Source organism: Coenobita brevimanus, chromosome 40 (assembly GCF_032717465.1).
Source record: "Coenobita brevimanus isolate Jiangsu-jjx chromosome 40, ASM3271746v2, whole genome shotgun sequence".
Classification (NCBI taxonomy): domain Eukaryota; kingdom Metazoa; phylum Arthropoda; class Malacostraca; order Decapoda; family Coenobitidae; genus Coenobita; species Coenobita brevimanus.
In genome coordinates, this window is record NC_136993.1 from 8,435,259 (window position 1) to 8,461,828 (window position 26,570).

The 26,570-nt window shown below is 41.8% G+C and overlaps 1 protein-coding gene across 1 annotated transcript in view; it reads right to left on the minus strand.

Annotated features, from left to right (window-relative positions):
* LOC145397277 (glutamate receptor ionotropic, kainate 5-like) overlaps positions 1–26,570 on the minus strand; it is a 181,542-nt gene that overhangs the window by 111,908 nt on the left and 43,064 nt on the right. The window contains exon 4 of the mRNA XM_080270473.1: positions 1,270–1,363. Coding sequence (XP_080126599.1) covers positions 1,270–1,363 — 94 coding nt within the window. The remainder of the gene's footprint in view (positions 1–1,269; positions 1,364–26,570) is intronic.

The window sequence follows — 26,570 nt, forward strand, 5'->3', positions numbered from 1 at the left end:
GGTTGGCGCCAATACTGATCCTTGAGGTATGCCAGCATTTATGAAGAATGAAACTGAGAATAAAATCCATCTACCATAACCCGTATTATTCTGTTATGAAGGTAAGAAGAAATTAGAGGAACCAGTGATGCAAAGCCATAGTGTGACATCTTAGACAATAAGGCCTGGTGCCTTACTCTGTCAAATGCTTTTTAAATATCAAGTGCTACTGTGTGTGTTTCACCATGTTGGTCTATTGTTTTGTTAAGCTCATGGGTAAGAAGGCAAAGAATACCTACTGTTAAACGTTCTCGTCTAAATCCATACTGATGATCACTAATTAATTTATTGATTTCTAGATGCTTGACTATGTGTTTGTTAACTAGTATCTCAAAAACTTTACTACCGAGAACGGAAGTTATTGCAATTGGTCTATAGTTTGATGGATCAGAAGTTGCCCCCTTTTTAGGAACAGGATGGATATTTGCTTCTTTCCAAGAGGCTGGAAAAATTGAGGTACGGATGCATAAGTGGAAAAATTTTGCTAATAAAGGAGCCAACACTGAGGAGCAATTTTTAAGTACTATTGAGGGAATTTCATCTGGACCAGTGGCTTTGTCTGCTGAGAGATTCTGTAATACAGCTTGTACGTATCTGGTGTGAATCATGAAAGGAGGTATTTGAGGGGAATCAAAATCAAGTACAGGAATATTGTGGTTTTCCGTATTTAGGGTTGAGTTTGTTGAAAAAATGTCAACAAGAAGGTTGGCTTTTCCACGTGGGTCACATACTAGATTTCCATTCCCTCCCTAACCTCTCCTCCAAAAGAGGGTGGTGCACTGCAGTGTAAGGATAACTTCAGCCTGCTGTTCACTGGGTTCACATGCTGATGAGCCTTGGGTTATAGCTGTTACTACTAGTACTAATACCACGGTCTTCAATCAAATTATTTTCTCACTACGGAAGATTTCTTGGAATATAGACTTGGTGAAAAGAAGCTGAACAAATATATCATCAAAATAAAGGCGTTTACCTTAGTCTTCGTCTTTTGCGTGCAGTTTTTACATATCAGCTTAAATATATTGTCAATGTGCCGTTCGCCTCCCCCTCCTCTTTCTTTCTGCTGGTATCACACATGCATAAGTGACCCGTAATAGACAAGTTCTTACTGTCACCACATATGAATGAAAATATACACCACTGTCCATAAGGTCATATTCAATCGTCTATGAATCCAGTGACAAAACAGAGGGAGAGGTGAACGAACTTGAGTATCAGACTGCATCTTACCTTCACAATGGCCACGATGTGTTGCGTTTTCTTTCCTTTCTTGGTCTGTGTAAACGTATCTAATTCATCAACGCTGAATCCAACAACTATGTATCTGGAAGATGATTAACCACTGTGTAGGAAGTTCTGTTGAAAGAAAAGTACAAGATATCTCTTTCACAGAGATCAATTATTTTTTATTTAAGCCATGAAGCCAACAGACGATTTTATTTAATTTATGATGGGTCTCCAGTAAGGAAATTATGGTTCAGTCTCATCCCAGTAGCTGCACAAGCCACCTTTAAGTTGAAAAAAATATTTGTCTGGAGACTGCACATAATTAAATAAATGCAACATATCTGGATGTTGGTTAACCATGGTTAAGGAAATTTTGAAAGCGATGTAGAATTTATGTCCTTCACTGCAATTACTTTTTTATATTTCAATCATGATGCCAAAAGCTGATTCTATATAATTTACTGTATATCTCCAGGGAAAAACTAAGACTCAATCTCACCCCAATGGCTCCATAGGCCTCCCTTAAACTGAAAAAAGTCTTGAGATTGTGCATATTAGTGCGCGTCCACACGTGTGCTCAAACATATGTTGGCAACACAGCTGGCAACATGTTTGGGAACATGTTTGCAGCAGTATTTGGACAGATGTATGCAAACATTGTTTCAGTGCAGTTTCGAATGCTGACAGTAGAGGTGATGGGATAAGTGTGTCCATACGAGGCAGCTGAGACTTCATGGTGTTGCCAACATTATCTGGACACTGCTGTTCTCAACATGTTTGCAGCATATTCGTTACTTGTTGCTTACATGTTGCCAACACTTGTTTGAGCACACATGTTGATGCACGCTTAAAAAAAAGGCTACATATAAAGGGTTGCTCTTACAGTATGCATGGCACTGCATCTGTTGAGTGTCTGAACAGAAATTTATGGGGATCGTTAAGTCTGTGTCCAAAACAGTGATAACTGTGTGACTTATTTTTTTCTTGCAGTTCACTACTGTCATAGCAGTGCCTGCTAGGTATCCCAAGTTTGGATATATATCAAGCATTAACCAAAATAGTGGATAAACAAGACATAGAAGCTTACTGCATTATGAGATTGTTTTGTTTTTCGTATTATTTCAGATCACCTTTTGATCTAATTTGATATGGAAGTAAATGTGACTTGTATGAATGAAGAAAAACAAATACAGTAATCCCTGTATTATCTGGACGCCCAATAACCAGACACTCCAATGTCTGGACATTTTGGGCCCAGGCCTTCAGGACCCCAAAATGGCCAAAAAACGTAAAAAAAAAAAAAATCCAACTTTTTTTCATCCGTTATTTGAACTTGACGTGCGGCACTGACCAGCTGTGTTTTGCTTTTGTCGTGTACTTCTGCTGACATCCACCAGATTGATGTTGCCTCCTCTTCATTTCCTGCTTACCATCGTCGTGAGTGCACGCCCCTCACCATGGAAGCTCACTTGCTCGGTTATGTGGTGGTGCCCTACCTCCTGCAGGCCCTATTGTTACTCTGCTGCCTCCTACACATGTGTGTGATGATGGCCCCGCCGCCCAAGAAGAGGAAACGAGTGGTTCTGACTCTGAAGAAGAGATATTGGAGAAGGTGGACGCAGGATGGTCGATGTCTCACATCCTCCTTGAATTCAACCTGGCCTGCTCTACCTTGTTTGATATCAAGAAATCGCGGGACAAACTCACCCAGTACACAGCTGACTTCACATCAAAGACCAAACACAACGTGGAGAGGAAGGTTATATACACTCCCAGGTTTGCAGAAATTGACCACCCCATTCTGATTTGGTATCGACAACAACATGCTGCTGGTGTGTGGTATGGAGTTGAAGGCTGCTACCAAGAAGTTCGCCAGGCTACACGACACCCCAGACTTCAAAGCATCCAAGGATTGGCACTTCACTTTCAAGTTACTCCATGGACTTACCAACCACAAGGCACATGGCAAAGCTCTGGACGCCAATGAGGAGGGAGTAGAGGAGTTTTGGCAGAAGGTGAAGGGCTTGATCAACAGAGAGAGCCTCACTCTTGGTCAAGTCTACAACGCTGATGAAATTGGTCTGATCTATCGCTCATTGCCAGTGAACACTCTAGCAGAGGAGACGGAGAAGCATGTACCTGGCTGCAAGCTCTTGAAGCAACAGATATCTGCTTTGTGTTGCACCAATGCTAACGGCATGCATCGGCTCAAGCCCATTACTGTTGGCCGTGCAAAGTAGCCTTGGTGCCTTTATGGGGTGATAGGTGTCCTTCCTGTCGCGTAGTACCAAACTATTGGTTCACAGCCAAGATCTTCAAAGACTGGTTTCACCAGTACTTCATCAAGGAGATCATCGATTACCAGACGAACACACTGGGAATCCCCTGTGACCAGGTAAAGGCCCTCCTTCTCTTGGACAATGCACCTGCGCATCCATCCGACAAGGAGTTGGTGGCTGAGAATGGCCGCATTAGGTGCTTGTTTTTGCCACCTAATGCGACTGCTCTCATCCAACCAATGGACCAAGGAGTGATCAAGGCAAAGAAGAGGCTGTACCGTCGAAAGTTCCTGGACGAAGTGATGGTTGTTTTCGAGGATGCAGATGAGCGCAGGGAGGGACAGGACACGTGAGGCCAGCGGAATTTGGAAAACCTTCGTCACCACAACATCAAGTCAGCCATCTACAATTGGACCAGTGCATGGAGGGAAGTCTCTGTCAAGACTCTGGAAAATGGTTGGTCTCGTCTGCTTCTCAGAGCCGATGTGGTGCACAACTTTCTAGGTTTTGACATGGATGACTTCCATGCACATCTTTGTGTGGCTGGCGACAACGTTGATGCGGACAAAGTGTGTGAGTGGTAGGATGATGACGAGGGCAATTCTGGGTATCAGATCATGTCTGATATCGAGAACGCATCTTCAGTTGCCAGTACAAGTACCCAGCTTGAAGATTCCAACAAGGACAGCGAGGATGATGAGGACTCCTCTCAGCGCACCACTACTCCAGCCATCTCCAAGCTATGCATACTCTGGGAGTACATCAAGTTTGTTCTTGACTACCTAGAACACCTGGACTGCGACAGGGAGATGGGGCCCCTGGGACTTGTGGAGGAAGTGTGTACCTTTAGGCAGTGTATCATCAATTGCCAGAATCACCATTCCTTACATCAATCAACCACTGACAGTTTCTTTAGGCCCGTGACCCCCGCCATGGGTCCACACCACTGCCTCCCCAAGAGGCAGCCCAACACATCGATCGCGGAGGAGTCGCCACTGGACGTGAGTATGCGCTATCTTCTGAGTCGTCTGCAGTGGGTAGTCCATCACCACATCCCAGCGACGCACCCCTACTGTCGGACTCTGACAGTGAATAAACAGCAAAACCTTGCCACTAGACCACGTGGGAATTTAAGGTGTTGTGCAGTGTAAAGAACATTGTGTATGTTGTTAAGAAATTAGAAATCTCAGTGCAAAGGATTAAGTGCAGAGTGCTACTGTACAGTGGAGAGTTTCAAGTGCAAGAGCAAGTAAGAAAAGAATGTGCAAAAAAAAAAAAAAAAATTGGTTTTACGCCAGGTATCCCCGAAGGGCTAAGGCATTTTCCCCTGGGTAGAGGACTTTTGGACTGGAGCATGTAGCATTTTACGACCGGATGCCCTTCCTGATGTCTACCAATGACCCTTGGGTGGATTCAATCCTCCGACCCTTCGCTCAGTGCAGAGCGCTCTAACGCACTGAGCCATGGCTGCTAAGAAAAGAATGTGCAGTGCTAAGAAATTAGAATTCAGAGTGCAACACTGGTGAGTTTCAAGTGCAGTGCAACTAAGAAAAGAATGCGAAGTGTTAAGAAAATAGAACTCAGAGTGCAAAGGATTAAGTGCAGTGCAACACAGGATTACAGAAGGTGCTTCAGGTGCACCGTCTTACTGTCAGTGTCTGAAAGGAGGCAGGTTATTCATCACGAAGGCCACGAATGTATTGTAAGTACCCTGGATACTGCTAAATATTTTCTATACTCACCTCTAAAACCTCATTCTCAGGTTCCTTTTCATTTATTTCATGCTTTCTGTCCCTTATTTGTGTGAATAGTGTCTTAAAAAGGTGCTATGCATGTCCGGCAGGGAGTTATGTAGGTGGATTTCTGAGTTAGGCTGGGTTAGGGTCCATAAGTACCTGTCCAGGAGGCATTTTCCAAGTATCCAGACAAACCAACTTTCCGGACATGCTTTTGGCTCTATTACACTGGATACTGGGGGGGGATTACTGTACACAAAAGGAATACAGTACAGTAATAAATAGGCAATCATGCTGCCACAACCACACCAAATCAGAGCTGATACTCTCATATTGCTATCTATCGCAGATTCCTTTTCTTTGCAATTCAGGGTGCATCTGGCAGATACATAGAGATAATGATTCACATGTTCACATCTCCAAAAGTATTGAAATTCTCGGTGTCTCACTTAACAATGCCCTCAGCTGGACCTCTCACGTCAGATCACTTCCTAAAACCGCCTCAAAAAAAACTTGGATTATTGTACAGAGTCCGTAACTTCTTCATTGACGAACAGCTAGCCATAATATATAAGAGTCATATGCACTCTCAGCTTGATTATTGCTCACCCTTGTGGAATGGATGTGGAGAGCTTGCATTAAAACAACTGCACAAAATTCAGAACAAAGCTGCTGGAATTATTAATAACCCTGCTATTATAAATAAACTACCTCCCCTACAAGTAGAAGGAATGTTGCCTCCCTTTCATTATTTTACAGATATTTTTATGGCAAATGATCAGACGAAGTTGCATACATTGTGCCACCTCTCCATGCCTTCCCTCTTGCTACACGGGCATCTGGTAGCGCTCATGACTGGCATGTCACACAGCCATATTGCAGAACTTCTGCCTATCAGCTTTCTTTCTTTTTTTTTCCCCGAACTGCTTCTCTCTGGAAATCGCTTCCCCAGAGTTGTGTCCCCCCAAACTTCAACCTACAGCTGTTCAAGTCAGCTGTTACAGATATTATATGAATGGAGGACGCCAATAATCTGGTATATGGATTTTTTTTTTTATTAATTTGTCTTTCCTTCCTCTGCTCTGTTGTTAAAAAAAAAAGTGTTTCCTGCATGTTGTAAAGAACAAAGATTCTCACTACGCCCTGGCACACACACACACACACACACACACACACACACACACAAAAGGGTGAGGGGGAAGTAGGAGAGGGACAGCAAGTGGTTTGGAGTGTTTTACTTCTCTGTTAGAATTATACACAACCCTTAATGTAATACTTTTAGTCGTAAATTCCTTTATTTATTTATTTATTTATTTTTTTGCTAGATGCATGAACGCCATCAGTTTCTTGTGGTCCTTATCTTCTTTGCCAACCATTCTGAGGTTTTCTTACTCCTGTATGTCATTATCCATTATCATTCATTTCATATACCACTCTACATATTTACGCCCCAACAAACTGCCTTATGCAGATCACATTACCGTAACAACCACGTACCATGACCCAGAAACAGCCAGTGCACTGCAACAAAACTACTTCCAAACACTTCATTTATGAACTAAGGACAGCAGGTTGACAGTTGGTCCAGCCAAATCCATCACCACACTTATCACCAGAATCATCTATAACCACTAGTACAGCAACTTCACGATGGTCCCGTGTCACGCACACTGTCCAGTTAGATTTTCGGAGTGACATATGACACTGACTTCACCTCCAAGGACAAAATATAGGACATGAAGAGGTGATGCACCCCCAGGCATCGCACTCAGGAAAATTAAAGTGACACAATTTGGACAACAAAAACAAAATCTCCCTACCCTACAAACAATATATTTGAAAAGTGATATCCTATGCATCCCCTGAATGGGTCCGCATCCTATCTAACACCAAACAGACCATATAGAGTAACGTTGCATGCATCATTGGCTGCATCGATACCACTCCCATAATTCACTTGCACTTTAAAACCAAAGTCTTCAGTTTTAAAAACTATGTTGACATGATAGGAACAATTGCTGTATGCGTGAGAGCATGGGATAGCGCAAAGTATCCCAATACTCATATGTCAGATCCTCACAACAAAACTAGTCATATACAACTGCCACCACACAAACATTACCAGACTCACTTCAACACTCCCAGACAATCCAACACTAGCAGTGAAGAAATACCGATATACTCGTACTTGTTTTACACATTGGGCAATAACATATCTCGATCAGAACACTGCTATAAGCATTAATCCCTACATCCATCTGTCAGGGATATCCTTAAACAGACATGAGCGAGCTTGTTTTGCTAAGCCCAGCTCAGGACATCACCCAGCCCTTCTCAGTAACAAAATAAAATTTGGGTTCTGTGGAATCACAGAAGACACGTGGTCACTGCCTGAACAGGCCCAAGCAATATAACACATTATAGAGCACTGCACGACACATGTCACACTAAAGTCCAGTCCACACTAGGGCTTATGTTGTACACTGTTGTGCATCATGTTGGCCAACTCAGGGTTTTGTGCCACGAAGGGTCTGTGCTGTGTGCTTCTGGCAAATGTGGAGGAGAGGTATTTCATGTTGAGAATGCGTACCAAGATGACTACAGTAGCTGTCTGGTTTCCGTCTTGAAATTATGTCGAGGCAGCTACTGCTTGCACCACACCTTTTTCCTATTCTTCTTTTTGGCACAAAATAGTGCCACAATGCTCAACATAAACAGTCTCTTTAACTGCTACAGTGTTGGTATCCATTATCCTCCTCTCGCAGCTCAATGGTAATTGGTGCGTGCTGCCCATTGTACTAGTGTGGACATCACGATGCTCAGCAAGAGAAGTTGGGCAACATGATGCACAACAGTGCACGTGACATGAACCTTAGTGTGGACTTGGCTAAAGTTGCAGACACAATATCAATAGTGCAAGGAACATATTGCACTACTCTATGGGCTCGATGGTTAGGCCAGGCATGACTGGGGTTGAGCAACAACAGCAACACCAAAACTTCCCGATCATATGTGCAATCATTCTCTTACCTCTACTTCTCAATAAGAGCACAGTGAAAACATTTATCCTCTGATTGGTGTATATCCATTCATTAATGATCTTTTGCATGTTTCTTAATGTGTTATCCAAACCAGATATGATCATTTTTGCGTCAATTGTATCTCATAACTCCTGTTTCATGAAAGGTGCATGCAAAGTCCAACTGAATATAAGCATACAATGAACGAAGTTTTATGAGCATTTTCTTTTCAACAAGTATTTTCTGGTTCTTAATCTATGTACAGAAGGTAAATTAAGTATCTGTGTGCAGGGGGTCCGATGCCTACTGTATACACTGAAACACCCGTTGCTGTTTTGTAAGAGTCTGCATGCCTGGCTATAGCTCGTTCATAAAGTCCGAACACTCAGCATATGATTTAACTCCGATCACAGAACAAGCCATTCACTGCAATGAAGCTGTCATATTCATTGTCACATCATTGTCAAGCCAGTATTGATGGTCCTCACAGACAGTACACAGGGCTATCATAGCCCTCCATGCTGAGGGCTACATTGTTTGTAATATTACCCAGGCACCTGGTATTCACTGAAATAAAGCAGCACGGTGGATTCAGCTGCATGGAGACACCGGTACTACAAACGACACGCCATGTGTCAGGCACCCACACCGCACCACCGCAAATGAAGACAAGGTTACTTACATGGGATAAGTGATATAATATGGTAATAGATTGTCACTACATGTGGTTATTACATGTGAGGTATAACTGCAAATTTTTTATGGATGGAAGAGGGAACCAAAGGCCAGAAGCCCATAAGACTGTTCCCTCCATGGGAAAAAAGCAAAAAACTATAACAGAGAGCTAAAAACAAGATCCGTTAATTTTGAGATGCCTTGATTAACTGCCTTTGAAAGACTGGAGGTCGTAAACAGTTGGAAATACAGATAGAGGAAGACGGTTCTAGAGTTGACCAGTTGCATAAATGCAGGGCTGGGATATATGATTAACTCATGCATTAGAGAGCTGGACAAAAAGGGATGAGAATTTGTTGCTAGACGGGTGCTACAAGCCCACCAAAATGGTGGAGGGATGCAAGCAGAGAGTTCAAAGGAGCAGTGACCATTGAAGTAGTGATACAAAAAAGATATAAACTTGCAACACTAAGGCGAAGATACAGAGGTTGAAGGGATCCAGTAAGAGGAGGAGAGTTAATGATACAAAAAGCCTTCAACTCCACCTTGTTGAGTAGAGCTTTATGTGGGGAGCCTCCCCACACATGAGAGTTGTACTCAACACAGACGAATAAAACACGTGTATACAGTCAACAACTGTGCTGGGTTAAAGAAGGCCAGAGTCAGCTTAGCACACCTAATCTCTTGGATGCAAATTTTACAAGTGAGATAATGTGATGTTTCCAAGATAAATCCCGAGAGAATGAAACGCCAAGTATGTTTAAAGGTGATGCAAGATTGAGCTGGATATTGTTAAAAATTTGAGTATACTCCTACATAAGATTTTGACGATTAGCAAGATGAAAGAACTGAGTTTTTGAAGCACTGGAAACAACAAGATTGCTTTTACCACAATCAGAGATATAAGAGTCAGGCATAAGGTGTGCCATATACACAAACCACACAGTACTGCTAACCAACAACCATACCTTAACCTCTCCGTGGCTGTGGGTCCGGAATTTTATGTGCACCCCAGGCCGATGCCAGGGCCATTATCTGAGTTTCGAAAATAGATTTTTTTTTCTTGCCATATTGAAGAGAAAGTTCAGACGCACATAACAGTGCAAATCCCAGCTTCCTAGACCCATACTGTGGCTTGCAATGGAATGCAAAATTTGCAGAAATATCAGCAACCGATATCCACCGCTGCAAGGTGCTGACACGTTGCAATATTGCATGTGTCTTTATCATTTTTTTAAACCCTTCAAAACAATGTGAATGGTGCTGAAATGTTGCGCATATATTAAATACAATGATATTGAATGATTTCAGTACTTAATGTTAGGATTGGCTCGAAAAAAATTATGAATATTTTTTCATCTTTTTTATATAAAATATGTTTAGTGTGGAGTTATTTTTTTTTTATGTCGTTGTGCCCATGCTTGGAAAAGGGAGTGAAAGGGTTAACTTTTTAGTCCCAAATGAGAAAATTGCCCGTCCCCCGAGACTAGGCTCTCCCACAGGGGATGAATATAGAGGGGTCAGATTCGATTAGGAATAAGGGAGTTGAGTCAAAGCTTGCTGCTCCCACACCACGTGCATGGCTAAAAATAAAATGCAGTTTGAAAACTACGAATGTCTAATTATTGCGAATAGAGTCACAGAGTAGAAATAAATGTTTACAGATGGGGGAAAACGTATTTTTTCTATAATAACACATTCACTTTTTTTTATATCCTTTTACCTTGTTATTTTCGCAATATATGTTGCTGTCTGTCTGTCGTGAGTGTGGGAAAGTGTGATATTTTTTGCTTGGGTAAGGAAAAAGGGTACAGCTGGATGTTTCCCAATACTTTACACGGTCAGAAATGCGAGACGACCTGCCATTCGCATGTCATACGAGCTGATTAGCAGGAAGGGAAGTTCCACCCACGAAAGCATCACGTGAACACAGAAAATTTTCCTGTTATGCTTGTAAACGGCAAAGAATATGTAAAATGATTGAAAACAATGCAACAAACCTGAGCAAATAGGTAAAAGATATCAAAATTTTATTTTTCTTTTATTTTCATGTCATTTTTGTTTATGCTTGTGTTTATTTATAATCGTAAGCAGGGTGGTTGTGTGGTTTGCAAAGGAGAAAGATTACATTTTCTGTCCGGGTCGAGATAATGGGTGTAACTATCTGTGTTTAGGCATGGCCACTAGCGAAAAAATCGTACATCCACTCATCACGGCAGCAGGTGGTAAACTGACAAATGAAGTGTGAAAGCGTGAAGTGAAGGTCAGTCTCATGTCCCAGATGTTCATTCACTTCCCGAAAATTTTCACAGTTTGCTACAAGTCGCACTGCATCGAATGATCCAAACCAGTAGAACAAACCTGAGCAAATAGACGTAGATACCAAGATAAAAATGTATTTTTCTCTTACTGTCATGTCTTTTATGTTTGTGCCTGTATTGATTAATAATCCTAAACAGGTGGTTGTGTGTGTTTTGCAAGAGGGGACAAAGATGATATTTTCTGCCTAGGTCGAGAAAATCGGTATAGTTGTGCTTGTTTAGGCATAGCCAGGAGTGAAAAAATAAAAATTCCGCTCATCACAGCAACAGGCTCTGAACTGCTTGATGAGGTGTATGGAAGTGTACTGTAGGTTAGTCTGAAGACGTTCAGAACGTTCGTTCACTTCCCAAAAATTTTTGCTGCTTTTTTTATAGGCCACGCTCATATGACGCCTCTGCCCATATATCGGCTAAACGACATTCAACGCCAGCGGCAACAGAGGGGTTAACGATTGTGTCATTGTCTATATTCACAACTAGGCCACACTTACTGCCATACCATTCACACCTGCTGCCAGCATACCCAATGACCTAGGCCAACAAAGCAGAAAGCAAATCATCTGTAACAGGCATCATAGCAGAGGTTCCCAGAGTCACAGCATTGCTAGAAACCAGGAATTTAGTGACTGTAACATGCAAGACAGGGTAGATGCGCTAGAGTATGCTGATAAGCCATCAGAATTTTTGGAGTGTGTAGTCATTCGTGACGAACAGATATTCTGCTTTGACAACCCCTCGCCAACACATTATGTCTGGCAGGAGCATAACACCAGGTTTCTCTCTCTCCCTCTCTCTCTCTGCTTGTCTGATTGTCTGTCTGTCTCTGTCTCTGTCTGTATGTCTGTCTATCTGTCTGTCTGTCCATCTCTCTCTCTCTCTCTCTCTCTCTCTCTCTCTCTCTCTCTCTCTCTCTCTCTCTCTCTCTCTCTCTCGTGGCTACGGATGGAACTGTATGTTACAACATGTGCCTGTATCCATCCCCACAGAACTGTGTTGTTCGTCTAGCAATAGGTTGTACAATGCGTTACTAGCTCAGCGTAACTGAACGTCATTCGAGTTTAAGGGTAATATGATGATATCCTCAATAATACACAATAAACATTTTCTACGGCCTTTATAGCGCTCTATATATGTTTCACAACCTAATCTACTTTAAAATACTTAAGCCTTTCGGTAAATATTACAGGAACATTAATTATCAATGAACAAACAGTAACACTGAGTTTCAGTACACCTATCAATATCAGGTACTGAAGGGTTAATACTCTGTGACTGCTGCATAATGGATTTTATATTTCAGATAAGAGGCAGAGAATGTGGTGGCCAGCAGAAGTGGGGGTGTCATTGATGGATTATTCGGTGGGATGCTTGCCAGTGGTGTTTGGGAGTTGGCTGATGGTGGGCCGCGTTGTTTTACTGGTTTAAAGTATATGGAAATCCTGTTGGCTTTACTTCTCAGTCCAGACGTTGCTGTTCCCTGAGGGTGAGCCTTTTTTCCTTCTTCAGGACAACAGCCCAATACATACATGCCGAGTGGTTAAGGAGTGGTTTGGCCGAATCCTCATGTCACACTGTTACCAAATCCAGCCAGATCCCCAGACCTGAACCCAATTGAGCACATCTAGTCAGCTATGATCCACCATACTTATGTTTGAGTAGGACTGGTCTTGGAGCCATGATGCTGTCGTCAAGAGCGTGTTACAGGCGTGAAAACGCCTTCTCCATCCACCTAGGCTCCCTTACAAGTGCATGGGTGACATCCATGCCTGCAAGGCTGAATGCTGTCTTAGCAGCAGGTGGGGCATAGTATGGTTATTGAAATACTTGTATTAATAAATATGAGAAGCATGCATTACTTTAGTTTCTCTAAACATATCAGTATAGTATTATATACCATTATAGAATATTTGTTTATATTTATAAGCATGATCCCTCATAAACCATCCACGCCATGTAGTATGTTTGCATATTTCATTACACAGGTAATGTGCAGTTATGGTCTGGTAACAATGGGTGATGATAAGAAAGGCGATAAAGAGTTACAGTATAGTACTGTAAAAGTCCTCTCATTGGGAATCTTTGGGACCAAGCAGGTGTCGAAAGAACAGAAACTGCCGGATGACCGGGAAAACCCACCAGAAAGTTTCTAGCAATCATGTTCGGTCACCCCAGTGCAATCACAGTGTCTAGCAAGTATTATTGGTCAACCCAAAGCACTAAATATTTAACCCCTTAGCACCCACATCTCCTGTGCTAGGGATTTTGCTGGAAGGGTGCTAGGTGTAACGCCCTCCGCCTGTCGGCTCATAGTCGCAAAGTTCATACGTCCCTAACCTGGGGTTCCCTTTTTTATTAAATTTTGGAAATGCCTAGTTTCGTCCCATTTCATGGACGTGTGGTACAAAGAGGTTAAAGAAACTGGTTGATTTGTTAGTGTTTAATCTCTTAGTCCCCAGAGCCCCTGTGCGAGGGATTTTGCTGGAAGGGTGCTAGGCGTACCGCCTTCCGCCTGTCGGCTCATAGTCACGAAGCTCATAGGTCCCTACCCTGGGGTTCCTTTCTTCATTAAATTTTGAAAATGCCCAGTTCCATCCCATATCAGGGATGTGGGGCACAAAGAAGTTAATAAGCAACTTATATTAATTTTTTTTTAATGATACAGTGCTCATGAACTTTCCTTAACCTATGTGTAGTTACATATGTACACTGTAAAATAGCATGACAAAGTTTCCAAACTTTTGAAAGGTCCCAGTTACAAAGCTAGACACTCATGAGTCAAGATGACCGATGGCATATGAAGTGCTGGCAAGCAGAAATCTTCAAAAGTGCTAAGCTAAACTTTGCAACATACTAAGATATTGGTGAACTTTTCAAATTTTTGAGGTAAATTGGACTTCAAAACGTGCTAAATATAGAAGAAAATCTCATTTTTGTTGGTGCTAAATTATTATGAAAAGTGCTAGATCTAGCATCTACAGCTCCATATTGGCAACTATGGGTGCACGGGTACCAGCAGCGAGCCGGCGACCCCATTGCAGGTGCTGATCGGTTCAGCATATGTGCCAGAAGAGCAGAGAAATGTCCTAATGGGACTGTTTATGAAGACAACCGAAAGACTGCAAAGACTGTAAGACCGGATGCTGAATGAGAGGACTTTACTGTACTTACCACATTACACTCTTAATATTTTGCATTACAACCTATTTGAACTACGTTACCCTATATATATATTTTGCTCCATGCGGAATTCGCAACGGCTCATTGTGTATGACAGTGTTTTTCTATACAGATTATAATTACTACTGCATATGTATAACATGATATTTTGCTATTTGGTGATATATGGCATGCACCTAACGGCAGGGCTATCAACAAGTGGTAGGTTGGTCGAGTAAAACTCGGACCCTGAGGTTTGGATGCAAAGTGTCACTCGGTATGCCTCTGCCAAACCTTGTGCAAGTACTCGATGCACAATGTCCATGACCTTGCTGACCTAATCAGTTCATCATCCCTTCATATTCTATCACTGACAAAAGTCTGATTGAAATCCGTTGGGGGGTTCAGGAGATATCGCATCCACAAGGATAAACTAAGTAGACCCTATGTGGGAAATATTTTTCCATAGAGCGTTTGAATTCCTTACTTTTTATAATAGTCGTCACTGGATGCAAGAGAAGGAAAACCTGGAGATCGTTAATAACCGTTCAAGCAGTTTTTATAACCCAGAGATTGCATTTTCTTTAATAATTCTTATTATTAATAAATTAAATGCTACTGCATTTAACCCTTGTGGACAACAATACTATAAATACATGTAATTGCTTTGGAAAGTTCCATTGACCTAAACTGCGTCTGCGCGGTAGATGACGTGTCCTAAGGATGAAAAACCTCACACAAAAGGTAGATGTGGGAAATATTTTCCCCCCAGAGTAGTTGCGCTCTATCTATCTATCTATCTATATACCTAGGCTGCTTCCCCCAAGGAAAGGGAGGTAGCCGAGACAGGACGACACACTCCCCATTTACTCATCCATTCAAACACATTCATTCGCATCTTAGCCCCAAAGGGGAGAACGGACAGATCCTCACCGCACCACACTGCACAAGGGTCAACTGCGCAATGCAATCAGTGACATCCGCAGCAGGGCCCGCCAGCAGAGCTGGTTTACCCCTGCCACATCATAACAGACTCATCCCCTTACCCGCACCTGACCTGAAATAGCTGATCAGACCAAATGCGGGAGAATATCCCCTCAGGGCTGCGTCATCACTTATTCATTCACAATTTCTCTCCACCCATTTCTGTCACGCACAGCCACTCTTCCTTGCTCAACAGACATCCCTCTCGCATCCAGCGCTCTTCACACTGTCCATCCATCCTATTCGTGGTCTTCCTCTCAGCCTTACACCTCTCACATCAGATCTAGTTATCTTTTTCACCAATCGCTCATTATCCATTCTCTCCATATGCCCAAACCATCGCAACACCCTCTGCTCAACTCTACCAGCCATCTCCCGAACAACCCCAGTTCTCCTTCGCACTTCATCATTCTGCACTCGATCCATATGCGTCACTCCACACATACTCCTCAGATACCTCATCTCCATTACATTCAAACTTTTCCTCTCTGCTACACCTATACTCCATGTTTCAGCCCCATACAATGCAGTCGGTACCACAACACCCTCATACAGCCTTCTCTTTACATTCATTCTAAGCAAACGACATCTAAACACTTTTTTCATTTCTCCCAGCACCTTTCCTACTTCATTTATTCCAAACTTCACTTCTGCATCTATTCTTCCATCCACAGCAACATGTGACCCTAGATATTTAAAACACTCTACCTCCTCAAGCAACTCACCATTCAAAACTATATTCATCACCCTACCATCTACCAACCTCGTACACTTCATCACTTTACTCTTATTCTCATTTACTTTCAATTTCCTCCTTTCACACACCCTTCCAAACTCCTCTACCAACTGTCTCAATCTCTCCTCTGAATCAGCCACCATTGCAGTATCATCTGCAAACAGCAGCTGCTTCAGATTCCAATCTCCACCATCAACATTCACCAGACTCAGACCTCCACCTAAAACTCTTGCATTCACCTCCCTTACAACACCATCCATGTAAATATTAAACAACCAAGGCGACATCACACATCCCTGTCGCAGCCCCACTCTCACAGGAAACCAATCACTCACAGCATTTCCCACTCTTACACATGTTCTACTATTTACATAAAAACTTTTCACCTGTTTTAATAACCTACCATCAAGTCCATACAATCTTAAAACAGTCCACAAAGCCTCCCTATCAATTCTATCATACGCTTTCTCTAAATCTATAGATGCCCAAAACACATCCTTGCCTTTCGCTAAATACTTTTCACACACTTGTCTCACCGCAAACACCTGATCCACGCATCCCCTCCCTCTCCTAAAGCCACACTGCTCATCACCAATCACTCCCTCTGTACCCTCTCTAACTCTCATAATTAACACTCTACCATACACCTACAACACTCAACAGACTTATACCCCTAAAGCTAGTACATTCATACTTATCACCCTTGCCTTTATACAACGGGACCACACAAGCACTTGCCCAGTCAACTGGCACCATACCTTTCACAAAGCACACATTCAACAATCTTACTAACCAGTCAACAATAGTCACTCCACCACCCTTCAGGCATTCCACAGCACACCCATCCATACCTGCAGCTTTCCCTGTTTTCATATCCTTTACTGCCTTCTGCACGTCCTCCTTCGTGATCAAAGAATCATTCAACTCTCCCAAACATTTATTTCTTGGACCCTTCCATCCACCACAAACTCAGCCACCCTTTCCTCCTCTACATTTAACAATCTTTCAAAATACTCTGCCCATCTCTTCCTTACTGCATCCATCTCAATTAACATCCTTCCATCCTCTGCTTTTACTCGTTCTTCCTTCCCAGACTCTCCCTTTTGCACCCTTTTCACCTCCTTCCAAAACATTTTCTTATTCTGTTGAAAATTCTCTGTCAGCCGCCTACCCCACCTCTCATCTGCTGCCACTTTAGCATCACACACAGCCCTTCTCGCCTTATTCCTCGTTTCCTTATACCTCTCATATGACATCTCATCCTTCCTCTGCAGCCACACTTCATATGCACGTCTCTTCTCAGCCACAGCCATACTTACTTCCTCGCACCACCATTCACTTCCTTTTCTTACACCACCACCCACACGTTTCACGCCACACACCTCTTCTGCATGCCCCACCACAGCCCTCTTAAATAACTGCCATTCCTCCTCCACACTGCCATTTTCCCAATCTTTCACTGCGTTCCACTCATCTTTCAATTTCTCCTGATACTCTATCTTCTTCTCTCTTTTATCCAACTCACTCACTTTCAAAACCTCCCTGCCACACCTAACTCTCCTAGCTCTCACCCATCTCTTACCTACTCTTAACTTTCCCTCCACCAGGTAGTGGTCAGACATACCTCCACCTCCCCCTCTCAGAACTCTCACATCCAACAATCTTCCTATTACATTCCTAGACACAATCACATAGTCCATCAAAGCTCTATCAACAATCCTTCCACCCTCCTGTCTCACCCATGTATACTTATAAAAATCTTTCTTCTCAAACAGCGTATTTCCAATCACCATCTCTCGCTCAACACACATCGCTATCATTCGCTCCCCATTTTCATTTCTTTCAGGCACACCATGCATACCAACTACACCTTCAACTGCTACATTTCCCACTCTAGCATTCAAATCACCCATCATTACCACATTCACATTCACTCCAAAACTCTGCAGACACTCATCAACATCATTCCAGAAAGACTCCCTCTCTTCTTCATCCCTTTCACTACCAGGCCCATATGCACTCACAAACACCCACAAATCACGTTCATATTTCGCTTTCACCCACATCAGTCTCGATGACACTTCCTTCCATTCAGTCACACACTGCTGTACTTCCGAACTCACTAACAAGGCCACACCTTCTCTTGCCCTTCCTCTATCAACACTTGACAATCTTCCATTCACACTTCCAAACATAGACTCACCCTTCCCTTTCATCTTCGTTTCACTCAAAGCTAACACATCCAGCTTTCTTCTCACAAACATTCTCCCAATCTACTCCCTTTTAGCCTCAATCGTACTACATCCACGCACATTCATAGACCCAATCTTCAGAGTACAGGGGTAACTCCATCCCCCATCCCTTTCTCTGGCCTGTCTCTTTTTAGGAACTAAAAAATAGAGGAGGGAGTCCCTAGTCCCCTCACCCTCCCCCTTTTAGTCGCCTTTTACGACACGCAGGGAATACGGTGGCAGTATTCTTCCTAACACAACCTGGCCGCAGAGTAGTAGTACCACCCCATAGTGCGGCCAGATTGTGATCCCCCCGCAGAGGAAAACTAGAGACCATTGTCACTTTTGCAAGGGGTTTTTATAACGCAGAAATTACTTTCTCTTTAATAATGCTTATTATTGATAAATTAAATTCTATTGCAAATAACCCTTGTGGACAACTATATTGTAAATACATGTAATGATATGGAAATTTCCAAGGACCTAAAGTGCGTCTGCGCATTAGATGACATGACGAGGATGAAAAGGTCTTCATGTAAAGCACATGTGGCTTTAAGATATTCACATAGTTAAAGGGAATATTTGGTTTAACTTTAGTTCAATTAAAACTAAGATTAATTTGTTAGATTCGCCCTGTATATATCATGATGTAATCTAACTGTATTTAGCATTGTAATTTATTGATACTTGGCACCTTCGAATCCGATGAGGGAGAAAGGAACCAGCAGTCGAGCTTCACTGTGCTCCTAGACTTCATCAAGTTAGCTTGTACATACACACTCAAGGATGCTTGACAGCCCAAGCAACTACAGAAAAGCAGCCTCATCGTCATTGGTTGTCCGACACTCCCTCTTCACTAGCTAAGTAACCTTTACGAATTGGCCAATTCAAGAGGGGATTACCTAGGAGATAGAAGAGCAATAGTTAGGTGAGCTAAGGTTTAGTTACGGTTCACCTAACCCTGTGAGACTTGTTTGAATTTACTTAAGGACAACTTTACGGACGAGTAACGACCTACGAGTTGTTTATTAGAAAATAACAGAATGTGAGGAGCCCCGCTATGTTTACCAGAACCCCCAAATACTTTTCACACAATAGTGCCCCGAGTGAGGATACCGACTTGTATACATCATATATTTTTCATATTTTGGTGCCCCGACCGGGTGAGGAGAACCAACGTGTGCCGAAGTGCTGAATGTTTTTAAAGTTGCTTTCATTGGGCATAGTTTACTATCATGTTCGTTTGAAGTGAAGGACGTGGAAATACGTATCTACAGGGCTCCGGGAGGAAGGGCAAACTCTTTCTCTGAAGATGAAAGGCTGATTGCCGTATTAGATTAGGAGCATGACCGTACTGTCCTATTCCTGGGAGGAAATAATATCCATGAGGAAGTGGAGGTCGATGGAGTAGTGGAGAACATTTTAGCCGTCGCAGGAGCCATAGAGTGTTCTTGTAAATCCTCGGTAGCCATAACCCTCTTCGAGCCAAGGAACCTGCCTTATGACTCTCCAGTTTGTTATGGAACATATAATTTGATTAGCAGAGCTGTGAACAGGAAGTTGCAACGGATCAGGAATGGGAGGGATTTCATACCTTTTAACGCCAAGCTCTTCCTAGCAACGTTGAAAGCAGATGGTATGTTCTGCAGGAATTTATAAATCATACAGAACATAAGAAAGAACAGTTCTATGCTATACAAGGTATTGGTGGGCCTATGGAGTATTAAGGGGCAATTAATTCTGAGCTCGGGGAACATGGGTGTTTTGGTAATTGAGTGTGGGGATGAAATATAACCCGAGAGGATTAATAACCGTGGGGGATAGGTTGAGAATATAAACCTAATCCCTACACTCCTCAAAATTAAATGAATAATTATCTGAACTGTAATGAATATTTGGAAATTGAGAGGGGGGATAAATACAACCCTAGAGGTTTAATAACCCAGGGGGATAGTTTGCATAGAGAGGACCTAATCTCTACCCTCTTCAAAATTTAAAATAATCAGATAATTACTAAGCTGAGGTAAAATTGTGGTTGAAATTCATAATTAAATTATTAAAACAGAAACTAGTCAAAATGTCTGTTTCTTTATTGCAAAGATCTTCTAGTAGTAAGGCAGGATGGGTAACTAGAGCCATAAATGACTGCAAACAGTCGTTGGACGAAATACCTCTGTCCAGGGAGATATTAACTAGTCTCCTAAATATCTTAAGGATAGTCAAGGTCACCTCATAATTATTTTCTCTTACTGGTAATTCTTTTATCAGCTGATATGGTGTTCGTTTGACCTGTCCTAACAGATATGTAAGTTTACTGACTTTAGGGAGATCTGTTCTATCGTGTACTAAATATCTGAACTGGTCTTAGAAGGATTTCCAGTTCTGCTCCCCATCAAACTCCGGAAGCGTTTTTTGTGGTAACACAGCTTTACTCTGCTGTTCCACAACTTGTGTTTCCGCGGCAGTATCAGCTAATTTTGACTGTACTGTCTTTACTACAGTTAAGTATTCTAATTTACCTTCAAACTTCTTAGTTTCTGATTCTGAGTTCCTTACCATCGGCCTTTACTATAGCCGCTTCTAAAGTTATATAACTTTCTTCATACTTGTTCCATCGGTCTTTTAAACAAAACTACGAAGACAGGGAACAAGTTGTTACTCAATTACTAAAGGATCTAATTAAATTACCCACCCCTAGACACGATTTTTATTCCTTTGCAAAAACATAGAATTGCAATAAGTTTTAACTTAAAGGCCTTAGGTACTTACGAAGATATTAAGGCATCAGATTGGGTGCTTTCAAGAATTTGTATCCTTAAAGCTTCCACCGAAAACCAAGGATGCTTTGTATGGTACGTACCAAAAGGATAATTTCTCCTGTGAAGAGATTGAGGAAGGTTTGATGCAACTCTGTAAACATTTGCAAGAAACAGTAAAATCAACTGAGGTCAAACAGAAGACTGAAATAAAGAAAAAACCCAGTAACCAACTGGTTGGGAAAGCTAAGTCAAAGAAGACTTGGTATGTGCCTAAAGAAGAGATAGGTACTTTCCTTGGCTCCTTGAAGGCTGAGGATAAAATATTAAAGACAAGGAATAGACAAGCTGATGAAAATAAGGAAGTAAAACCTTCCATGGTAAAAGCCAGGAAAGTTTGTGTATTTTGTGGTGAGCAACACTCCAGTGCATCTTGTCAACAGTATCCTGATTATGTTTCTAGGGGAGGAAAGCTTCAGGAACTGGTGTGTTGTATAATATGTATGAACTCCGGACATACTGCCGCGGACTGTAAGACTAAATTAAATCTTTGTTTTAAATGCAAGAAAGATCATCATCACAGTGCTTTATGCGCAAAGATGAAAACTGAGGTTCCTAAACCCGCAAGTGTCAATATGACAATTGTAAAGGGGAATGCTCCTTTCGTAATGCCAGCTGCAGTTCCCATAGCCGACGTGAAGGTATTGTTTGAGAATAGAAACCTATTAGCATGTACCCTGTTTGATACGGAAGCTCAGAAAACCTTCATTTCTGCAGACATTGTGAAAAAATTAAAGTTATCCATTATTGGCAAGGTAAATCTAGCCATTACAGGATTCTTAACAACGAAGAAAGCTCAGTCTTTTGATTTAGTTAGACTTGTAACACAACTATGCAGATATAAATGCCATATAACAGCAGCTGTACTGGATAATATTTTGACAAGTATATATATAAAGGGACTGAAGCTCTCATCATCTACAAAACACAGGGATAAAGTTGGCTAAACGGAATGTGGAATCAGATACTGTGGGTCCCATAAAAATTATAATTGGTTTTGATTATTGTGGAAGATTCCTACATAGGACCTTCAAAAGGAATAAGGTACAGTTGTTCAAGAGTCCTTAAGGTAACCTTATTATGGGTCAGTTGCCTTTTCCTAAACAAGTTAAAGGAGAGGCCAAACTAGTAGACTGTCTTCGTTACCCCCACAGAGTCATCGATGGTAGCTGGAATAGGTGCAGAATTAGAACCTACTCAGATCAATGACTTGTTGGGTGAAAATATTGAACCTGTACACAAATTGTGGTACCTGGACAGTGTAGGAATACATTTTGAGGAACCAACCCCTGAAGATAAAATAACCTTGATAATGTATAATCAGTCTGTGGATTTTAAGGATGGACAGTATTGGGTAGGATTACCATGGAAACTAAACCATTCTGAGTTGTCAACATTTTACCAAGCAGCTAAGGCTCAGTTAAATTCTCTTCTAAGGAAGTTGAGAGATAAACCAGAATATCTAACCATATATGATATTATAAAAGATCAATTGAATAATAAATTTATAGAAGAGGTAGAAGTCTTTGTTAACCACAAAGGACATTATTTACCACATCATGCTGTAAGGAAGGATTCAGTAACTACTCCCATAAGGATTGTATTCAAATGTAGTAGTAAAACGTCCAAATGATCAGCTAGCTTGAACGATAGCCAATACTAGGGACCTACACTAACAGAGAAGTTAGGGAATGTGTTACTAAGATTTAGAGAGAAACCTTACGCTTATACAGCGACAATAGTAAGGTTTTTCCCAGAATAGGACTGAGAGAGGAGGATTGGAAATTTACAAAATTCCTCTGGCTCCATGATCCTCAAAATGAGGATAGTCTATTGAAAATTTAGTGTTTCCGATCGGTGCTCTTTGGCTCTTGTGCTTGTCCTTTCCTACTTTGCAACACTTTAAAGCATCATGTTGAAAATGCCAAATGCCCAGAAATAGGGCAGGCTTTTTACATGGACAATTTTCAAGGTGTTGCTGATACGGAGTCAGAAGCATTGAAGGCTTATGAAGTAGCCAATTCCGAATGCGGGAAGGCAAATTTGCCGTCACAGAGCTGGAATACAAATTCACCGCTTTTGAGGAATAAAATACAAGAGGACCATCCAGATTCTGACATTCCCAAAATTCAAAATGTGTTAGGTCTTAACTGGGATACAACAGCTGATGTGATAAGTTTGAAACCAATTAAGTTCTCTGATGTCACCCTCACCAACAGGTCCTTGTTAAGTCAGGTATCCAAGCTATTTGACCCATTAGGATTGGTCAGTCATATAGTTGTTAGGGGCAAATGTTTAGTACAGGAGGCTGGCGAGAAAAGTTAGACTGGGACACTGAATTAGGTGAGACATATGTGGAACAATTCAAACAGATTAGAAAGGAGTTTTAAACCACATCAAGCATGTGTATTCCCAGGAAAGTAAACAGTAATGAGAAGTCGCACTTACATATATTTTGTCGTGCATCTCAAAGGGTCAATGCAGCAGTAGCTTATTATGCAACGGGAGAGGAGAGTAAGATTCTAATGTCAAAAGCCAGAGTTGCCCCAATTAAAGGAAGGACTCTACCTTAAATGGAACTGGCTTCCATAGAAGTGGGAACTAAATTGACCAGGTATGTAACCACTACTCTTGATATTCAGTTTGAGGATATCTTTATATGGACTGACAGTGAGATTTGTCTTTACTGGATAGGGAAGGAAGACAGTAAAATTCCTTTCGTCCGTAACAGAGTGAAGACTATTAAAGAGCTGTCTTCCAAATTTAATTTCATGCATATATCCACCAAACAAAACACAGCTGATCTGCTGTCGAGAGGTTCGCCTGTAAGGAGACTGATCAAAGATAACTTGTGGTTTAAAGGTCCTAAATGGTTACTAACTAAGGATTGGCCTCAGCAGAAACAGTACAGTATTGCTGAGGTTAGTGTAGTGAACTTGGATCCTGTAGTACCTGAGCCAGAAGTAATTGACATCAGGCGATTCTCATCAATAAGACAACTTATAAACACTACTAAATTGGTTGTTTAATTTTCAAATAAAGAAAGTGGGGTTTCAGAAGTTAGGTCCCCTAGAATATTGGTTGAAAAGAATACAAAAGAACTATTACGGGGAAATATATAACCTTTTAGGCCAAGGCAGTGGGAACAGGAATAAGCTGACAAAGGATTTAGGCTTGTTCTTAGACGGAAAAGGTCTGATTAGGCGTCGAGGCCAATTAATAAAGGCTGAATTGCCTCTCCAAACCAAACACCCTATTTTATTACCCAAGAGAGGATACTTTGTACAATTAATTATAAAGGTAGCCCATGATTCCACTCTCCCTGGATGTGTGCCACAGACCTTGGCCCAAATTCGGGAAAGGTATTGGTTTCCTAAGGATAGACAGGTCACTAAAAAATATCTCAAAGACTGCATCATTTGTAGGAGGTATGAACAAAGACCATATGACTATCCAGGACCACCGTTTCTACCAAGGGATAGGGTAAATGTAAGTCGGCCCTTCCAAGTAACAGGAGTGGACTATACAGGGGCTATAACCTTCCAAGTAACAGGAGTGGACTATACCGGGGCTATAACCTTTCAAGGAACAGGAGTGGACTATACAGGGGCTATAATTGTGACGGGTGAGGGATCGCCCTATAAAGTTTACATTTGTCTAATTACTTTTGCCTACACAAGGGCAGTCCATCTAGAAATAGCGGAAGATCTGAGTTCAGAGACATTCCTCAATGTCTTTCGAAGATTTGCCGCTAGAAGGTCTGGTCCTGCCAAGTTAATAAGTGACAACGGAACTAATTTCACTGGAGCAGCACCTTTACTGTTGAACATAATGAATGACCCAAAGGTTAAGTCGGTGCTGGGAATCCGAAATTGTACCTGACAGCTCACAGCTCCAAGAGCTCCATGGCAAAATGGATTTACTGAACGAATGATTGGTATTGTCAAGAACTGCCTGAGCAAAACTTTAAACAGAACTAAGATCACGCAAGAGGAATTAAGAATAGTAATAACTGAAATTGAAACTAGGATTAACAATAGACCCCTGAGATGACACTAGCGTCTCGCTAGAGGCCTGAACACCGGCTCATATGTTATATGGAAGGAAGCTCAATCCGGTAAAGTAGTTGATTCTACCGTAGAAAATTATGATATAGGACAACATCTGCGGGAGGGATATCAAGGTCTGAAAAGGGTGTTGGATACTTGGAATAGACCCTGGAGCGAGGAATATCTTTTGAGCCTATGAGAAAGATTTTATGGGGCTCAGGCTGTCAGTAACAAATCTGTTTTAAACATAGGGGATGTGGTCTTAGTGAAATCCGAACAACCAAGATCCCAGTGGCCATTAGCTAAAGTGATCTCCACGCACCCAGATTCAGAGGAGGTGCTGAAACTTGTAAAAATAAAATGTAGGGGACATACAAATATAAAAACTATTGATAAACTGGTACCCCTTGAGTTAGCGGCTACTCTGTATACAGGGGATGGTGAAGATCAAACAGGTCAGTATGTGCGACCTAGAAGGGCTGCAGCACAGGGTTCTCGAGATCTATGGAGGAAACTCCTGGCTAAGGGTCACATTACATGTTACAGCGTATCATTTTCCGCCCGGCCCCAAAACTGTGGGAAATATTTTCCCCCAGAGCAGTTGCGCTCTAATTTTTGTAATAGTTGTCCCTGGTTAGAAGCAGAGGAAAGCTAGAGACCGTTGTCACTTGTTCAAGCGGTTTTTATAACCCAGAAATTACGTTCTCTTTAATAATTCTTATTATTTATACATGCTATTGTGTTTAACACTCGTGGGCAGCTATATTGTAAATACATGTAATTATATGGAAATTTCCACGGACCTAAACTGCGTCTGCGAGTTAGATGACATGGCGAGGATGAAAAGGTCTTCATGTAAAGCAGATGTGGATTTAAGATATTCACATAGTTAAAGGAATATTTGGTTTAACTTTAGTTTAATTAAAACTAAGATTAATTTGTTAGATTCGCCCTGTATATATCGTGATGTAATCTAACTGTATTTAGCATTGTAATATATTAATAATTGGCACATTCGAATCCGATGAGGGAGAAAGGAACCAGCAGGAGCTTTACTGCGCTCCTAGACCTCATCGAGTTAGCTTGCACATACACATTCAAGGATGCTTGACATGCCAAGCAACTACAGAAAAGCAGTCTCATCGCCATCGGTTGTTCGATACTCCCTCCTCACTCGCTAAGTAACCTTTACGAATTGGCCAATTCAAGGGGGGATTACCTAGGAGATAGAAGAGCAATAGTTAGGTGAGTTAAGGTTAAGTTACGGTTCAGCTAACCCTGTGAGACTTGTTAGAATTTAC